The following is a 16813-nucleotide window of genomic DNA, read 5'->3' as shown; positions in this document are numbered from 1 at the left end:
TATAAAGTTTACTTAATTTTTCTGAAGATCAAAGCTTCTTTCGTACTTTAAGGAATCTATATGTTTTTTTAAAGTTGGCTGAGTTGGCTAGTGGATCAAGCAGGAAGTTGTGCCATTGTAGGAAGGTGATATAATTGTAACTGTGTTGAAAGATGAATAACAATTAAGCTATTTTGTAACAGCTTTGGCCTAAAACTTGTTGGGTCCAAAAATTTCAATTGCAAATAATTCAGCAACCAGACCTGCAAGAATCTTTTGGTTTCCAGTTATGAATAGAGCTTAAAGAGGCCTTTCTTTTGATGTATCACTCGATTAATTTGGAGGACTTTTTTTTAAAATCCATTATTTTTAGGATATTGATTTTTTCTCGAAAATTAAAAAAAAAATCGATTTGTAATTTTTTACATAAATGGATAAGCCTATTCATTGTGAGCTCATATCTTCAAACCAAAACTTGTTTCGAGACCTTGATCACAAATTTACAAAATATTTAAGAAAAAAAAAAAAAAAAATATTTCGATTGCAAATAATTTAGCAACCATAATAATATTATTATTATTATTCATTCAATTTGTTGCGTATTTATGTACCAAACCAACATTTCCAAACTCTCAAGAACTATTAACATTTTCTTTAAAATTTCATAACCCCCAATGTTATTTCTGACCTAAATGAGCGTAACAAAACCTTTTATTGCCTGTGTGAGTTTTTATCGCGAAACGGCAACCTCCTTCTTCTTCCGTGTTATCCCAAAAAAAAAAGTTCATCTCTCATGGAGAAAATTTCCCGCTTTTTTGCACAAATAATTTGCTAAGGGAATAACATACTCAACTCAACTCCTTAGCGAAACCATCTTACCACAGACATGATAAGCTATGAAGATACAAACACACACTCACAAACTCAGTCTCCGAATAAGGTGAGGTTTGAAGAGATTAATAGCAGAAAAATACTTTTGTGTGAACCTAAAATTTTCTTCATTGTCGCGTCACACATTTTTGGCCCCGTTCTCCTATGTTTTTGTTCCCGATCCAGGACAGGGAATAAATGTTATTTTAAGCATCGCGTACCATCACAATATGTCACACATGAATATATGTATGAATGCCCCCACCCAACTACAATAAACATCCTGCTGTACTGTCAGAATTGTAGAAACACACAGTAATAGTTTTGGTTTTGTTGCAGCATTACTGCAACAACTGTATGAGTTGAAAGGGATCAACTCATACAATTCAAGAGAAATAAAAAAACATACAACAAAAAGAACCCCGTTGCATATGCAATGAATGTCAGTTTGCGTAATACTCGTACTGTGATATATTCCTGTGTCATGTCACTCTAGAAAGAACAAGGAATAAAATGTAACAAAACTTTTGGTGTGCGATAATAGAAATGGGAATTGACAGAAACGTTTAATGGAGCGCAGCTCAATAAAACCAAACCAACCACCATACCAATTTGAGGGTCCTCGAAAATACAAAAAAAAAAGAACAAGTCTTGTCAAGAGGTCTTTAATTTAAGTTTCAATTTATTTTTTAGCTTATATTTTGTTGCAGAGTTTTAGGAGGAAAAATCTGTTTTTAGAAATATTGTTGCCTTTGAGAAGTCTCAAACGTCTATAAATAGACTTGAGTTCTCTTCAATTTATTTTTTTATTCCTTTTACAACCTGCTCAAAGCAATACCTGGGAGACGAAACTTTTTATTTGCTCATAAAAATGTATATATTAATCAAATTAAATTCTATTTTTAGACGACCTGGATACCGCAATCGAATTGGACAGCAACGCCCCAACCGATATCGTCAGCCTCAAGAACCAAAAGAAGAAGATGAAAAAGAATCAACGGGAAGCAGTTTCATGAGTTTCTTTCAAAAAGCCAAAACATTTTATGACATTTTCCAAGCAATGAATTCGGCTTGGAAAACAGTCGAAGACCGATATCGTAAAAATAACCCACACCAAAACCAATCACAAACACAAAACCATGCAAACCATGCAAACCATGAATCGGTAAACAACAAGATGAACCCCAAAAGACTGCGAACTACCAAGGCACCAATAATAATTACACCTTCGAATGTGGAGGAAGACCAACAACAACAACAACAACAAGAGCAACAGGATACATCACAGGAAAAGGACGAATATCGTTCACGTCGTTCATGGTTGAAAGAAACTACCGTTAATGACAACAAGGAATCAACATACGACAACGAGGATGACGATGATGATGATGACAACTCCCAAATTACTGAATCAGATTCATCTGCATCCGGAGCTACGTCATCGTCATCATCCTCGACCGCAGTTGCGGAAGGACGCTACATTAAGGGTGACCCCCTTAAAGGTTACTATGATTTTGTAATAACCGAGGGTTCCTATAAATTCTGGGCTGTATTTCAGGTAAGATCCTCTGATTTTCACTCATCTCTTCTCCACAACTTAACACATTCCGATTGTATCCCACAAACTCCTATAACACTCATATAAGTATTCTATAGATCTTCCAATGTATGTCTCTGGTTTGCAGCAAATCCAGAACTTGTAATCCGCTTGCATTTAAATGAAGACCCTTTGCATGTAAAATAGTTCAAACAACGCATGCAGATGAGGTTTGTCTCCTCTCTCATGTTTACACAAGGACACACACATTCATTCATACAAATCCAGACAATATCCTCTTTCACATTTGATGGCGATTGGTATATGGTTCCGCTTGAGCTTCTGGTTCCGATTCAGACTTTAGCTTCTGGACACTGACTAGCTGGATGATGATGATGACGATGGGGAATCCTATACTGTCCATTGGCATCTAATGAATAATTCCGTGAAATATTGAAAAGCCAATTGGCTTGCCGGGGCTTTTTCGAAAGCTACACTCGTATTCTCTGACTATATATGGCTACTTTTGGTCCACCACCGTAGAGTTAATGTCCAGAAATCATTACCAAAACTACCTTAATCCTAGTATACGGATGGCATATGTATAGTAGATTCAATATAATACGAATGACAGAAAATGATAGAGTGGGAGGGAATGAGATAGAGAGAGAGAGAAAAAAAAACAAAGAATTTGTGTGTTGAAACCAATAAACAAACATAGACATATGAGCAAACAGAGAGATTGTAAAGAGTAACCCGGAATTGGTTTTTGGTAAAGACCAACGAGTTGTGATGTAATTATTTCCGGACTTTCTATATATAAAATAAGTTTTCCATCAAATTGAACCCGAACGAAATTCGATCAAGTTGAAGGGATTTTCCAAAACAATTTGCATGTCGTTTTGAGGGTTTTAAAGATATTGTGCCCCGAAAGAGTACAGAGTGTATAATGTTTTGTTGATTATAGGACTTTGTAGGTCATTGCATTCATTCAATTTCTGTTACATAAGAGTTGGAATTTTACCTTTAGACGAAATTTATAGGAATTAACCTTAGAGGCCAGTCAAAGAGTTCTCAGAACTGAAGCAAAAAAGGTTTCCAAAGGTATTTTTGACGAATATTTTAAGTTTATTAAAAACGCAGCATTGCCTTTTTCTGTCCATTTTGCGCATTTTCATTTTGTACGTTTGGAACAATTTTCAATTAGGACAATTTTTACATTTTGTACATTTTGTAAATTTTGTACATTTTGTACTTTTTGTACATTTTGTACTTTTTTTACTTTTTGTAATTTTTACACTCTTTGTACTTTTTGTAATTTTTACACTCTTTGTACTTTTGGTATTTTTGTACTTTTTTACATTTTGTACTTTTTGTAATTTTTGTAATTTTTACACTTTTTGTATTTTTGTACATTTTGTGCATTTTTAAAATTTTGTACATTTTGTACTTTTTTTGATTTTTGTACTTTTTGTAATTTTTACACTTTTTGTACTTTTTATACTTTTGGTATTCTTGTACTTTTTTTACATTTTGTACTTTTTGTAATTTTTACACTTTTTGTACTTCTTGTAATTTTTGCACTTTTTATACTTTTTGTAATTTTTACACTTTTTGTACTTTTTTATATTTTTGTACATTTTGTGCATTTTTAAAATTTTGTACATTTTGTACTCTTTGTCCTTTTTTGATTTTTGTACTTTTTGTAATTTTTACACTTTTTGTACTTTTGGTATTTTTATACTTTTTTTACATTTTGTACTTTTTGTACTTCTTGTAATTTTTGCACTTTTTATACTTCTTGTAATTTTTACACTTTTTGTACTTTTTGTAATTTTTACACTTTTTGTACTTTTTTATATTTTTGTATTTTTGTACATTTTGTGCATTTTTAAAATTTTGTACATTTTGTCAATTTTGTGTATTTTGTTCGTTTTGTGTATTTAGTACATCAAGTAGGTACAGTTTGTATATTAAGTACTCTTTTCATATTTCGTACATTTTGTTCATGTTGTAGATTTCGTAGATTAGTATATATGATTTTTATAGAATTCTGAAAGAAAGTGTACCTTCAATACAAATTTTTCAAGTTATTGAAAATAACGTGAAAACGGCTCTAACTTTTTTGATTAAACTTTGCAGACGTAATATTTAAAGCAATTGCAGTAAAACTGCATTTTTAGTTTTTCTCAAAAAGTCAAATACCAAAAAAAAATTTTTCATTTAACAAAATTTAGCCCTAAATGTTGGTTCTTCACCAACATAAAAAATTTATATAGAGTCAGCTTTTAAAATCTACAAGTAAACAAACACAAAAGTGCTCTAAACTGCAAGTTCATTTATATTTGATTCATCTATTTAAAGCATTTTGTACATTGTGTCCACTTTTTTAAATTTTATCCAATTTATCAATTTTTTATAGTGTCCTTTTTTTATGGTCACTATTGACTTTTCCTTGTGCATTGCTTACTATTCACTGTTCACTGTTCACTGTTCATTGTTTACATTTTACTTTCACTGTTCATTATTTATTGTTGATTTTTTATTGTTCATTGTTCGATGTTCACCATTCACTCTTCAATATTTGATGTTCACTACTCAATGTTCACAACTAACTGTGCATTTTTTTATTGTTCACTGTGCACTATTCACTCTTCGCTGTTCACTGCTCACTGTTCACTTTTTCTGTGCAATGATTAATATTCACCGTTCAGACTGTTCACTGTTCACTGTGCATTGTTCACTCTTCACTTCAATCTAAATGATACTTTTTCATAAAAAAACGTAATCTTCACTAGAATCAAAATGAAACCAATCAACTTGAACACATCCTCTACAACAAAGACACCCATCACTATTAGTAAAAGTAGTAGGTAGTTCATTGAACTTGTTTTTTAAAGAATTCAATTTTTTTTTGTTTGCTATATCAATGTCCATATGTCCATATTGTTCCATGAGTATTCGACCAATTTTCCTACATTTTTATATCCATTTCATCATCATCATCATTTCCAACTCCAATTGAACCAATTTCCTCCCAAACAATGGCCATTGAACAATAATTGGTATCCGGTACGTAAAGCTATACTATTTGCGTTTTACATCAGCTGAACTCTGGCCCGTGTGGTTCTATAATACTAACGAAAAAAAGAATTAAACAAAACAAAAAAAAAAAAAAGGATTCACGCAGCCATACTGTATGCGGTATAATTCCACGGCTGTTTTCCTAGGTACTATATCCACTATCCCCGTGACCCCAATTAACCAGCCTCTCTTGTGAATTTCAACCTATTTTTTTTTTGTTTCATTCATTACAAAAAAAAAAAGAACGAACAAACAAAACAAAAAAAAAAAACTCATCTCAAGTCCACTTTTCACAATATTCCGCGCGCACTCTTCTCAATTCTGAGATAAATACTCCAAACAATGGGGCATTACTCAAAGTATTAACTTACAATTAATTCATTTTACCCCAAATTGGATTCCAGTTTGTTCAGCACAAAATAATAAAAAAAAATATTTATAAAAAAAAACCCCACAGTTGAAGGAAGAACAAAAAAAAAAAAAAAAATTACCCACCTGCTTTCGTATGCCAACGTAATTTTTATTTGTTCCTCTCCATCTCGTCAGCCGGAAGGCCGGAACAGTACCCGGAAAGTTTTCATTTTCCACAATTCGCGTATTTTATTTGTTTTATTTTTTTTTTTTTATTATTTTTCTTGAATATTTTTTGTTGTTTGTTTTGGGAAATGTTAAAATTCATCGGAAATCAGGGAAATTTTTCGTGTCCTCTTGTGTGATGTGTGCATCAGAACATAACTCGGCGTTATCCACAAACACACTTCCCGAAACATACACATTCCGACGAATGCACACACATTCCAAGGTACCATACCTACAAGAACAGTGGCAGGAGTAACACGTAAATGCAAATGCACTAAAATAAAAAAAAAATTAAGTGCAAAGTGTCCACTGAAGTCGCTAGTACATGCTTTTATAAGATCCTATCTATATATTTCGATATTTGTACATATTAATGACTAAAGTTGTCTTTTAAACTTATAGTCATTTCAAAATCTGTGCCATCCCCACTGTTCACTATTCCCTGTTCAATATTCACTATTCACTGTTCACTGTTCGCTTTTCACTGTTCACTGTTCACCGGTCAATGTTCACTATTCACTGTTCAATGTTCACTCTTTACTATCCACTTTTCTTTGTTCTATGATCACTATTCACTTTTCACTGTTCATTCTTCACTTTTCATTGTTCACAGTTCAACATTCACTGTACAGTGTTAACGGGCATATGTCAAATCAACGGTCTTTTTGCTAGGTTCTTAGTGCTCAGAAGATTCCGTCAAAAATTATTGGCTATTGGTTAAATAGCTATTTATTTTGTTTTTATTTTTTCAAAAACATTGCCTGGCCTTTAAATTCCCATAGGTATAGAACGGCAAGTGAAAAATTTGTGGAATCAATTTTCCACGGTGCAGTATTATAATTTGTTTTTTTTTGTTGTATTAATTTTTTTTTCAATTTGATGCATTTTTTTTTGCATAACGTTCCATTGGAACTACACAAAAATATATAGTACGTATGAGTACTTCTGTTTTAAAATTGGAAAGCTTACTTTCTGCTTATGTCGTTGTCCTCTACGTCGAGCGTCGTCGTCATTGCGTTTGGGATATTTGTTTTGCATTTTTTTTGTTGATTGTTGTCTGCATTAAATTAATATTTTATTCAATTTATTGAAATGTCATGTCAGACGACTTGTGACTGTTTTATATTAAAAAAAAAAAAAAAACATTGAGTTGGGTAATGAAAATGGAAAACATTATTTTTGTGAGTTTTTTATCAGTTCGTTTTTTTTTTCTCACTCGATGTATTTTTAGCAAACTTTTAAAAATGTATTTTCGGAAATCTTAAAAAAAAAAAGATTTTTAATTTTTGTAAATAACTCAACAATCAGACCTTAAGTAAACTTTTGGATTTCACTTTTTTTTTATGTCTTACTCGAAGGATTTGGATTAAATTTTTTAAAAATTATTTTTTTATGGAAGATTTTTTTTTTCGAGATTTGAGTCAAAAGATATCTGCTCTCTGTCAAAATAACATCTTATTTGCAAAGTTCATTAAAAATTGGTGCCAATTACTCATATCATATCCCAAAACTTCCAAAACTCACTTCACCTCGGGTATTTGGACAGGGAAATTTAAGCAATGACAGTCTCCATTTATAGTTCAAAGAAGGGTTGTAAAAATAAAAATTAAAAAAAAAAAAAATGCATTTGAAATTAAAAAAAATATTCATGTAATTAAAAAAATTTGCATTGAAAAAAAAAAAAATATTTGCATTAAAAAAAAATTATTGCAACTGAAAAATATTTGCATTGAAGAAAAAATTTTTATTGCAAATAAAAATATTTTCATAAAAAAAAAAAAAAATTTTATTGCAAATAAAAAATAATTTTTTGCATTGAAAAAAGAATCAATGCAAAATATGTGCATTAAATATTTTTTTTTTTAATACTCGTCAAATTTCTTACAATTTTGACTTGTTGACCTTATATTATCTTCAATATTATAGTTGAAAAAGTGTATGTATGGTCAAATTGCTAAAATTGTAAGAAATTCGACGAGTATTAAAAAAAAATATTTAATGCACACATTTTGCACTGAATTTTTTTTTTTCAATGCAGAAAATTTTGTATTTGCAATAAACATTTTTTTTCAATGCAAAATATTTTTATTTGCTACAAAAATTTTGTTTTCAATGCAAATTTTTTTCATTTGCAATAAATATTTTTTTTTTTCAATGCAATTTTTTTTTATTTGCAATAAATATTTTTTAGTAATGTAGAGCAAATGCATTTAAAATAAAATGATTTTTTACAACCCTGGTTCAAAGTTTGTTGGCTATTGATCAAAACTGTTAAACAAAAGCCTTTTCAGTTTGTAACGTAAATTGGTCTAATTGGAAAATTATTTGGAAACTCCTGTTGGAATTTGTTGGAATAAGATATTCAAAAAAAAAAAAAAAAAAAAACTATAAATTAATCTACAAGTTTGTTAAAATTCCTTGAAATTATTTGAATTATCTGAAGCCTTTTTTTACCAACACCAATGATAAATTTAAATTCTGAATTCAATTATTTCAACACAAATAATTGCAGTAAAATATTTGTAAAATTGAAAATTTGACCAAGAAAAACAATTCATCAATTGCTTTGTTTTAGATCTATACTAATTCCATTCCGATTCCTTTTGCCCAAAAAACAAGAATCAGGTAAAGGAGTAAGTAGTGTACAACAACAACAATAACATCCAGAAGAACAAAAACTTTAAACTAAACGGGTGCAGAGAACGACATCTATTCTGTTTTTTTTTTTTTTTGTATCATTTTTATTACACTCATAAATTTGATAGCATCCTTAATATGGAATGTGCTGTGACATCCTTTATTTTAATGCCATAAATTCTACAATTTTCCATTTTTATTCATATACGACGAGTATATTCTTTATTTTTTTTTTTAAATATTTTCATTTTTTTTGTATATTTTTTGGTTCTCTTTTGGAATTGCTATAAAATGCACACTTTTGGACGGACTGCTGCTGCTTCTGGTGCTTCTACTGGTTACAACATATAAAACACACACATACGACAAAATATATTCCTTTACTCCTTTTGGCGCTTATATGGAACACTGCAGGTTGGAACAGCGCTTTTAATTATTTATTCAACATTTGCGGCAATTTATTACTCGAAAGTTAATCCCTTGGTAAGCGACTACGACTATGTCGACTATCTCGGCGGTGGACGTTCCCTATCCGACGATTCCGATTTTGTTGATATGGATGCACCGCTGCCACCATCAATGGCAGCAGATAGTGAACAAATATCGTCCTCGATGCCAGAGGGTGTCTCTAGGAGCCGACAACAAGACCAATCTACTGCTAGTGCACCAGGTTGGATTGGTTGGCTTCCACATGCTGGACACACGTTACGATTTATTCTCGAATCAATAGATAAAGTATATAATGAGGACTAAAACCGAAATAACATGACCCAAAAAAAAAAAAAAAATTAAATAAAACAGGATAAAAGTGCCACAATCGAGTTTCTCGTGAACCTCAGGACAACTATACACTCTGTGTGTATTTCTAAGCATCGCTTTTGGGAATCGAAATGGACATTTTAGTTTTTTTGTTCAAGCATAGAATTACCTTTGGTACTATATATGCAATTCAAGTTTGGAATTTTCATTTCGAAAAGTGCTAGTTTTTTAGGAATAAAAGCAAAATAGATATAAGTTTGTACTAAAAAAAAAAAAATATTCAGCTGTCAAGTCACGAGGGACATAGATTGCTTGTTAAAAAGGTTTATGCAAAACGATTTTATATACAAAAAAATATACCACAGTAAATTTAAAATTTTTGAGAGTTTTTTTTTTTATTTTGGTATGTTTGGAGATACGTAGAAGACTTTGAAGATTCCAAATGCTGCTATTTTGAATTCACGATCGATATATGAAAATCACCTCAGCGATGTAAAAAAAGAGAAATTTCGAAAATAATAAGAAAAATTGCAAAATATCGGCAACTAGTCTTTGGAGATATGTTTGGTTTACCTTTTTTATAATGTTTCATTTCAAGAAAATTTTGTTTGAAATGCATTTTTTTTTTAATATTAAAAGAAATACATGTGTTGGTTTGTCCGATTTACGGACGGTAATTTTACGTGATAAAGTTGTAAGATAATCTTTTTTATCAAAAAACAAAACCGACTTCCATGGATCATGTTTTATCGTTTTTCTAATAGTTCCTATGGCTATAACTGAACGAAATTGAAATGGGACCACATTGCAGCCACCAGCTTTCCAATACAAAAAGAATTATCAAAATTGGTTTACTAAGTCCAAAGTTATGAGGTAACAAACATAAAAAAAAAAAAAAATATTATTTATTTGTCAACTTTCTTGTTAAAAAAATTTAGAAGATTATAAATCTTATAGTAAAGTACTTAATCTAAAGATTAAAGTCTTACATATTTTATTTATATCTATATGTTTTGTAGAGCTTTTTGAATCCTATCATAATTTACAAGAAAAAGCTAAAAAAAAAAATACCTTTTTTTGTTTCTTTTCTCATTATATCAATTTTTTTATAAAGCTTACAAAAAAAATATTAAAACATTAAAAAGTTTAATATTTTTTGTTACAATGCGTAAAATGTATAAAAATAATTTATTGAATACAATCATTTTTCATGAAAAAAATGAAAAAAATTAAACATTTATTTTTTCTAATAGAATTAAATCCATTTTTCAATATAAATCTTATACCATCTGAAAGCGTATTCTTTTAGCTCAAAATTCATATCAACCATGTCTGCATGACATCTACAAAAAGAGCTAGAATATTTTGAACCCAATCAATTTTCATCAAAAAAAAGCAAGAAAATCAATCTTCCTTTTCTTTAATTAACTTAAAGTCCATTTTTTTAAATCACGACCTAAAATAAATTCTATATTATCTGAAAGCTTATTATTTCACCTTTTATATGACGCTTCAATCATATTTCTACAATGCTTACAAAAAAAGTAAGAATTTTTTAAAGCCAATCATGTCGAAATTTCAAACTGAGAGTACGGTACTTCCCACACTGGTTGCCCTACCTATAATTCCCCTACCTATAAAAATTCCCCTACCTATAATAACTACTTTGTCAAAGGTCTAACTCATGTTTTAGTTTTAAAAATTCATTATTTATAATTTGGTTTTGAAATATTTAAAAATTTTTTTTCAATATACGATTTTCAGCCTTACAATAAGTTTGTCTATCGATTGAAAAATATTCAACTTTCTACAACGTCACGTTTAGAAAAAAAAGCCAATTTTTTGCAATTTTTTTTTACCCCTATTTACCCTATTAAATGATTGAATTTTTAAAAATCCTTCATTAGTATTCAATTTTAGGTTATAATCTTTCAAATAAGCTATAAGCAATTTTTTTTATCTCAAATAGTTTATTTTTAATTTTTAATTGAAATTTTTTCCGCACTGCTAAAAATTTGAGGTGGAACGGGAGAAAATTACCACACTTTTTCAGCGATTTATAAAACGTTCTGACGTCAAAAAATGTATTTTAGATTGCAAAATATCGACGTTGTCCTAAGAAAAATTGTTGGATTTCATTTGTTCATAGAGCTTTAAGAGACATTTCTTATTATATCCCAACGCATGAATATGAAAGAAATTTTTAATCATAAGTAGGTATTCCCATTAAATAGCACCTTAAATATAAAATCAATTTTCCCCCAATTTTTCCTTTATAAATAATACAAAAGAATCCTCTTATAGATCTCTCAACTTCAATAAGTTTAATTTAATATACGCATATTTTCTGAGGCTACTTTTTTATTTTCTCCATACACATAAGTTATTGCGTGTGTGCAATATTGATCAATAGCATCATGATGTGGTTAATAAAAAAAATATCATATGTGCGTTTTTCGTTTGGAGCTGGATTTTTATTTCACACGCATCGTATATCTCAATGGTTTGTGCATTGAATAAAGGAACTATATAAATATGTATCTCTCTGATTTTTTTTATATAACTCATTCGTGACGGGCTTAAAATATTAAAACATTTTAAATCGACGTGGTAAAAATAAAAAAAAAAATGCATAAAAGCCATATTGATGTATCATCAGCACGAGAAACCTTTTGTCATTTTTTTTATATCTATAAATTTTTGCATCCTTCTAGGAAACCTTTACTTAATATTCAACAACATTTTACTAATACACTGTGGGAATGTAAATTTAAGCCAATTTAATTTTTTTGTATTAAAAAAAATTTACAGAACAAATGGAAGTCTTTTAAAGGTCCTTATCCCATTTGTCTCCACATAAAATTAAATTAAAGCTTTATTATCAGCATCCAGACTGTAAAACATACGTCATATAATGATGATGTACCTACCTACATTTCATTTTTCTGTTTCATTAAATTTTCTCTTATATCCTGCCAAGCATCAGTAAAACAACCAAACACACTGAATGTGAAACAAAAAGCCACACCAAACAACCATACGTGCTGGTTGAGCAGCTACTATGTACAAAGTTACCAGTCTCCTTCAGTTCTTAAATATTGTGAATACGAAAAAAAAACAACAACAATTTACCTCAAACATGCACTGTGGAAAAGGATGCTTCACAGACGAAAAATTTAAATAATCAAAAATAAGTACATACACACAAACGACAACAAGAACAACTATATATCTGCAAGAAAAATAATTGGAAAATATTAAAACTGTTGCATAAGAGAGAAATACGAGTGTATATCAACGGAAATGCAGTGTTAAAACCGCAAGAAGTTTAATTAATAAAATTTTATATGAAGACGAAATGAACAGGTGAAAAATTTTAATATATCCTACCAAGAGAGGTTTCTAGGAATAATGACCGTTGGTGAGATATATCACGAAAACAGAAATTAAATATTTTTCAAAAGTGATTTTCTGGCGAAGAAATGCCTTTTTTAGGGAATCTTTAATTATAATGGCTTACGGGAAAGTTTCCTTTGGATTTATTCTTTTGAGAATTGACAAATCTATTCCTGTGAATTCTTTCAGGACTTTTGAAAAAGTCAATTAGTGTAGAAAAATAATGGGTTCTTGTTTACAACGAAAAGAATGCAACTTTGTTTGCTTTGATCTGAGCTATACTGTAGTTTTCAATTTATGCATAATCCAAAAATTTAGGGTCATCAAAATTCATTAAAAACATATTTTGTTTAAGTCACCTGGAAAAAAAAATAAGTGTTATTGTTTAAATCAAGTTTGCTTCTCAGCTCTTTCGTTTCTCAAATCGACTCCCTTTTTATTTTTTTTATTTGAAATTGTGGCAGTAGATTTTTATTTATTTTGATTTTATGAATTGACAAATTGAAAAGAATATATTTCAAAATTTTATAAGATTATTTTAGTATTTAAATGAACTTTATTCAACTGCAGAGAACAGAGTTAAGAAAAAAAAAAACAAAATAAAAGCATGGATTTACTGTTTTTTTTGTCAGAGTGCCGAGCTATTAAACTATTTTAAATATCGTTTATATGTTAAAAAAACGTAAAAATAATTATATAAGCATTTTAACTTAAAGGTTGAATACTTTCGACGGAGTGCTGTGCCATCGTAGGTTTTTTTTTTTTTTTACTGAGATTTAACTATAATCCATTTATGAGATAAATTTCCTAATTAATTGAATTCCACACGCAAGACAAAAATCCTTAACCGAATCCAAAAAAAAAGCATTACTGAACACATTTTTCTTTTGGTTATATTTTTAGCTGATAGCGGGTGGTATCTGTCAACGTAGATAAAAATCCATAAAACAATACATTTTGTTTTCAATTTAAGGAATCCTTTTAAAAATATTTTCAATCTTTTTTTTTTATATTTGTTTCATTATTTTACTGCTTTCGAAATGGAAATGACAGTCATGCAAATTGAAAGCCAGTTCATTGTTTTTTTTATTTTTATTTTACCTTATTTGGTATGGGATTTCCACAACTTGCCTTAGGGGATATGGGTGAGGGTGGATTTTAAGTGCGATTCCAGGTGGACGATATGCAATGCTGCTATACGCATTGAAGGATTCATCTATATCCTATCCTATCTCTATATCCTTCTAGGATCATGCTATAATTTTTATTTATATATACAGGGTGTCCCAAAAGTAATGGATCAAACGAAATATGCTGATAGGCCTACTTAAGGGCTCTCAGAATTTGGTAACTTGTTTATCCCAAATCCTTACGGTTTTCGATTTAATGCAATTCTTGTGAAATTTCGAAAAATCCCTACTTTGCAATAGTATTTTGCTTCTTGCGCCCACTATTGATTTTTGTTTTTAAAAATTCTTTTACAAAAACATTGCCAAATAATTAGGAACAATTTATTAATCAAAATATTTTTTATTCCATACGCCATTTCGGTGCAAATTAACTAACAGTTTCAAGTTTAATAAAAAATCAATTTCTAAATTTTATTTGAGAGCAACACCGCAAAAAAATTTGCACGGTGTGTGGATGGTTTATTATTTTAAAAAGTTGCCCTGTTATTGTCGTTTTCAAAAAAGTATAAAAGTTTCCCAAGTTGCAGTTAGATCGCAAAATATTACAATTTGAATTCAACAAAACAGGGTTTTTCAGAGCAAAAATACAAACAAAAATAGAGGCTTTTGTTCAAAGAAAAATAAACAAATAACAGTTCGAGAAAATGTGTTTATTTTTGGTTGTTTTTTGTTCTGAAAAACCCTGTTTTGTTGAATTCAAATTGTAATATTTTCCGATCTTACTGCAACTTGGGAAACTTTTATACTTTTTTGAAAACGACAATAACAGGGCAACTTTTTAAAATAACAAACCATCCACACACCGTTCAAATTTTTTTTGCGGTGTTGCTCTCAAATAAAAGTTAGAAATTGATTTTTTATAAAACTTGAAGCTGTTAGTTAATTTGCACCGAAATGGCGTATGGAATAAAAAATATTTTGATTAATAAATTGTTCCTAATTATTTGGCAACGTTTTTGTAAAAGAATTTTAAAAAACAAAAATCAATAGTGGGCGCAAGAAGCAAAATACTGTTGCAAAGTAGGGATTTTTCGAAATTTCACAAGAATTGCGTTAAATCGAAAACCGTAAGGATTTGGGATAAACAAGTTACCAAATTCTGAGAGCCCTTAAGTAGGCCTATCAGCATATTTCGTTTGATCCATTACTTTTGGGACACCCTGTATATATTTTTTTTTAATAACGAGACACTTTATATACCAGATTCAGAACCAATCTCGGTCTCTTTATTAACAAAAAAAAAAAAAAAATAACTATACGATCGGCTATTCATCATTTAATGGAAAATGCATTGCTTTGCATATATATCTACTCCAATATACTCATATAAAATGCAGATTGACCGATTTTATTGGCTTTGGAGAAGAGAGAGAAGAGCGAAGGGAGGATTGAAAAAAAAGGGATATTGGTAAATTTTTCACAGATGAGTTTCAGGATATATGATTTTTCATTGAATTTATTGCTTTGGTAATCATATATAGTTGAAGAGTGAATATATTCGAAATTGTGACAATTTATTAATTGATTTTGCTTCAGAGTTGGATTCAGAGTTATTTTCTTTTTTTTTTGTTTTATTTTTTATGATTTTGCTATTTCATCATCATCAACTCTATAATCAGAAAATATTTATTAATTTTTGATGAAGGGTTACACATCCTCTTGTTCATATGGAAATGCAAAATGAATCAAAAATAAAATAACAATAATTCCGTTCGAGTTGAAAATGTGTGTTTTTTTTGCTTTGTTTTTTTTGTATACTTTTTTATTTTTTGTAAAAATTAATGAAAATATTTATATGCATAATTTTTGTATTTATTTTCATAAGTTTTTACCAACATAACTCTGGATGTGGGGATTGTGTGGTTTTGTCAATATTTTCCGGTCCAGTGTGGTTTCAATCTCTCCGGTTTAAAGGTGCATTAAATCGAATAATTATTCAGTTACTGAACAATGATATGAAAATTAAATAATTTAAAGAAAACAAAAACAAAAAAAAAAAAAAAACTGGATAAAGTCATTTAAATCACAGACTCTTACTGGAAAAAACATTAAACAAGTTAGCTGTGACCCTAACTAAATATTTGTTATTTCAACTCTGACTAAATATATCTCACGAGACAAATACACACGAGTTCATTAAATTCAAACAATCTTTCCGTTTATAATTCCTCTTTTTGTTTATTTTTTGTCCAAAAGACTTACAGTTCTATCCTTATTGTCCTTTAAGAAGATTAGAGACTTTTCATTGAAAAAAAAAAAAAAAATAAAAGAAGGCAGTTTTATGGATCAGAGTTTTTATTCCCACACACAACACATATGAGAGAGAGAGAGACTAAATTTTGTTTCGTAAAGAAGAAAAATAAATAAATTACATAGAAAACATACAAAAGAGCACGAGTGCACTTAATTCTTTGAAGGATGGAATTAAAACTTTTAAATGCCCTAAGCGGGCCACAAAAAAAAAGTATCAAAAAAACAGATGGACACACAGCGGACATTTATACTCGTATACAAAAAAAAAAAGGACTACACCACACCATCAGGATGTGTCTTTCTTGCATAAAACATAGCAGCTAGAGCACTTAAAATTCTCAACATATCCGTTGGCTAAGTGTTTTTGTGAGTTTCGTTTTTTATTTTGTTGTTTTTTATTCATTTCTATTTTTGTTTTTGATATGTTTCGGGGTTTTTGCATAAGTTATCAAGCCAAAGAAAGTATGCAAAGATTTTTCTTTTTATTTTTGTTCTAAAGTTTAATGAAAAAAGAAAGTTAAAGTCATGT

General features: G+C 29.5%; 2 protein-coding genes across 2 annotated transcripts in view; one reads left to right on the top strand and one right to left on the bottom strand.

Annotated features, from left to right (window-relative positions):
* LOC129913734 (transcription elongation factor S-II) overlaps positions 1-16813 on the bottom strand; it is a 409451-nt gene that overhangs the window by 80460 nt on the left and 312178 nt on the right. The gene's annotated exons all lie outside the window — the stretch shown is intronic.
* Positions 1548-9839, top strand: LOC129913745 (uncharacterized). Its single transcript, XM_055992566.1, has 2 exons — positions 1548-2407; positions 9101-9839. The coding sequence occupies exons 1-2, from the start codon at positions 1721-1723 to the stop codon at positions 9437-9439; spliced, it is 1026 nt and encodes a 341-aa protein (XP_055848541.1). The 5' UTR covers positions 1548-1720; the 3' UTR covers positions 9440-9839.

Source organism: Episyrphus balteatus, chromosome 3 (genome assembly GCF_945859705.1).
Source record: "Episyrphus balteatus chromosome 3, idEpiBalt1.1, whole genome shotgun sequence".
Taxonomy (NCBI): Eukaryota; Metazoa; Arthropoda; class Insecta; order Diptera; family Syrphidae; genus Episyrphus; species Episyrphus balteatus.
Note: the sequence above shows the minus strand (reverse complement) of the source record. Positions and strands in the feature narration are given on the sequence as shown.

What these genes read in the sequence shown, in the direction of transcription:
- LOC129913745 (XM_055992566.1), top strand. Translation starts at nt 1,721, where the DNA reads ATGTATATATTAATCAAATTAAATTCTATTTTTAGACGACCTGGATAC. An exon ending in AATTCTGGGCTGTATTTCAG is followed by an intron (nt 2,408 to 9,100) that starts GTAAGATCCTCT and finishes GGAACACTGCAG; the next exon opens with GTTGGAACAGCGCTTTTAAT.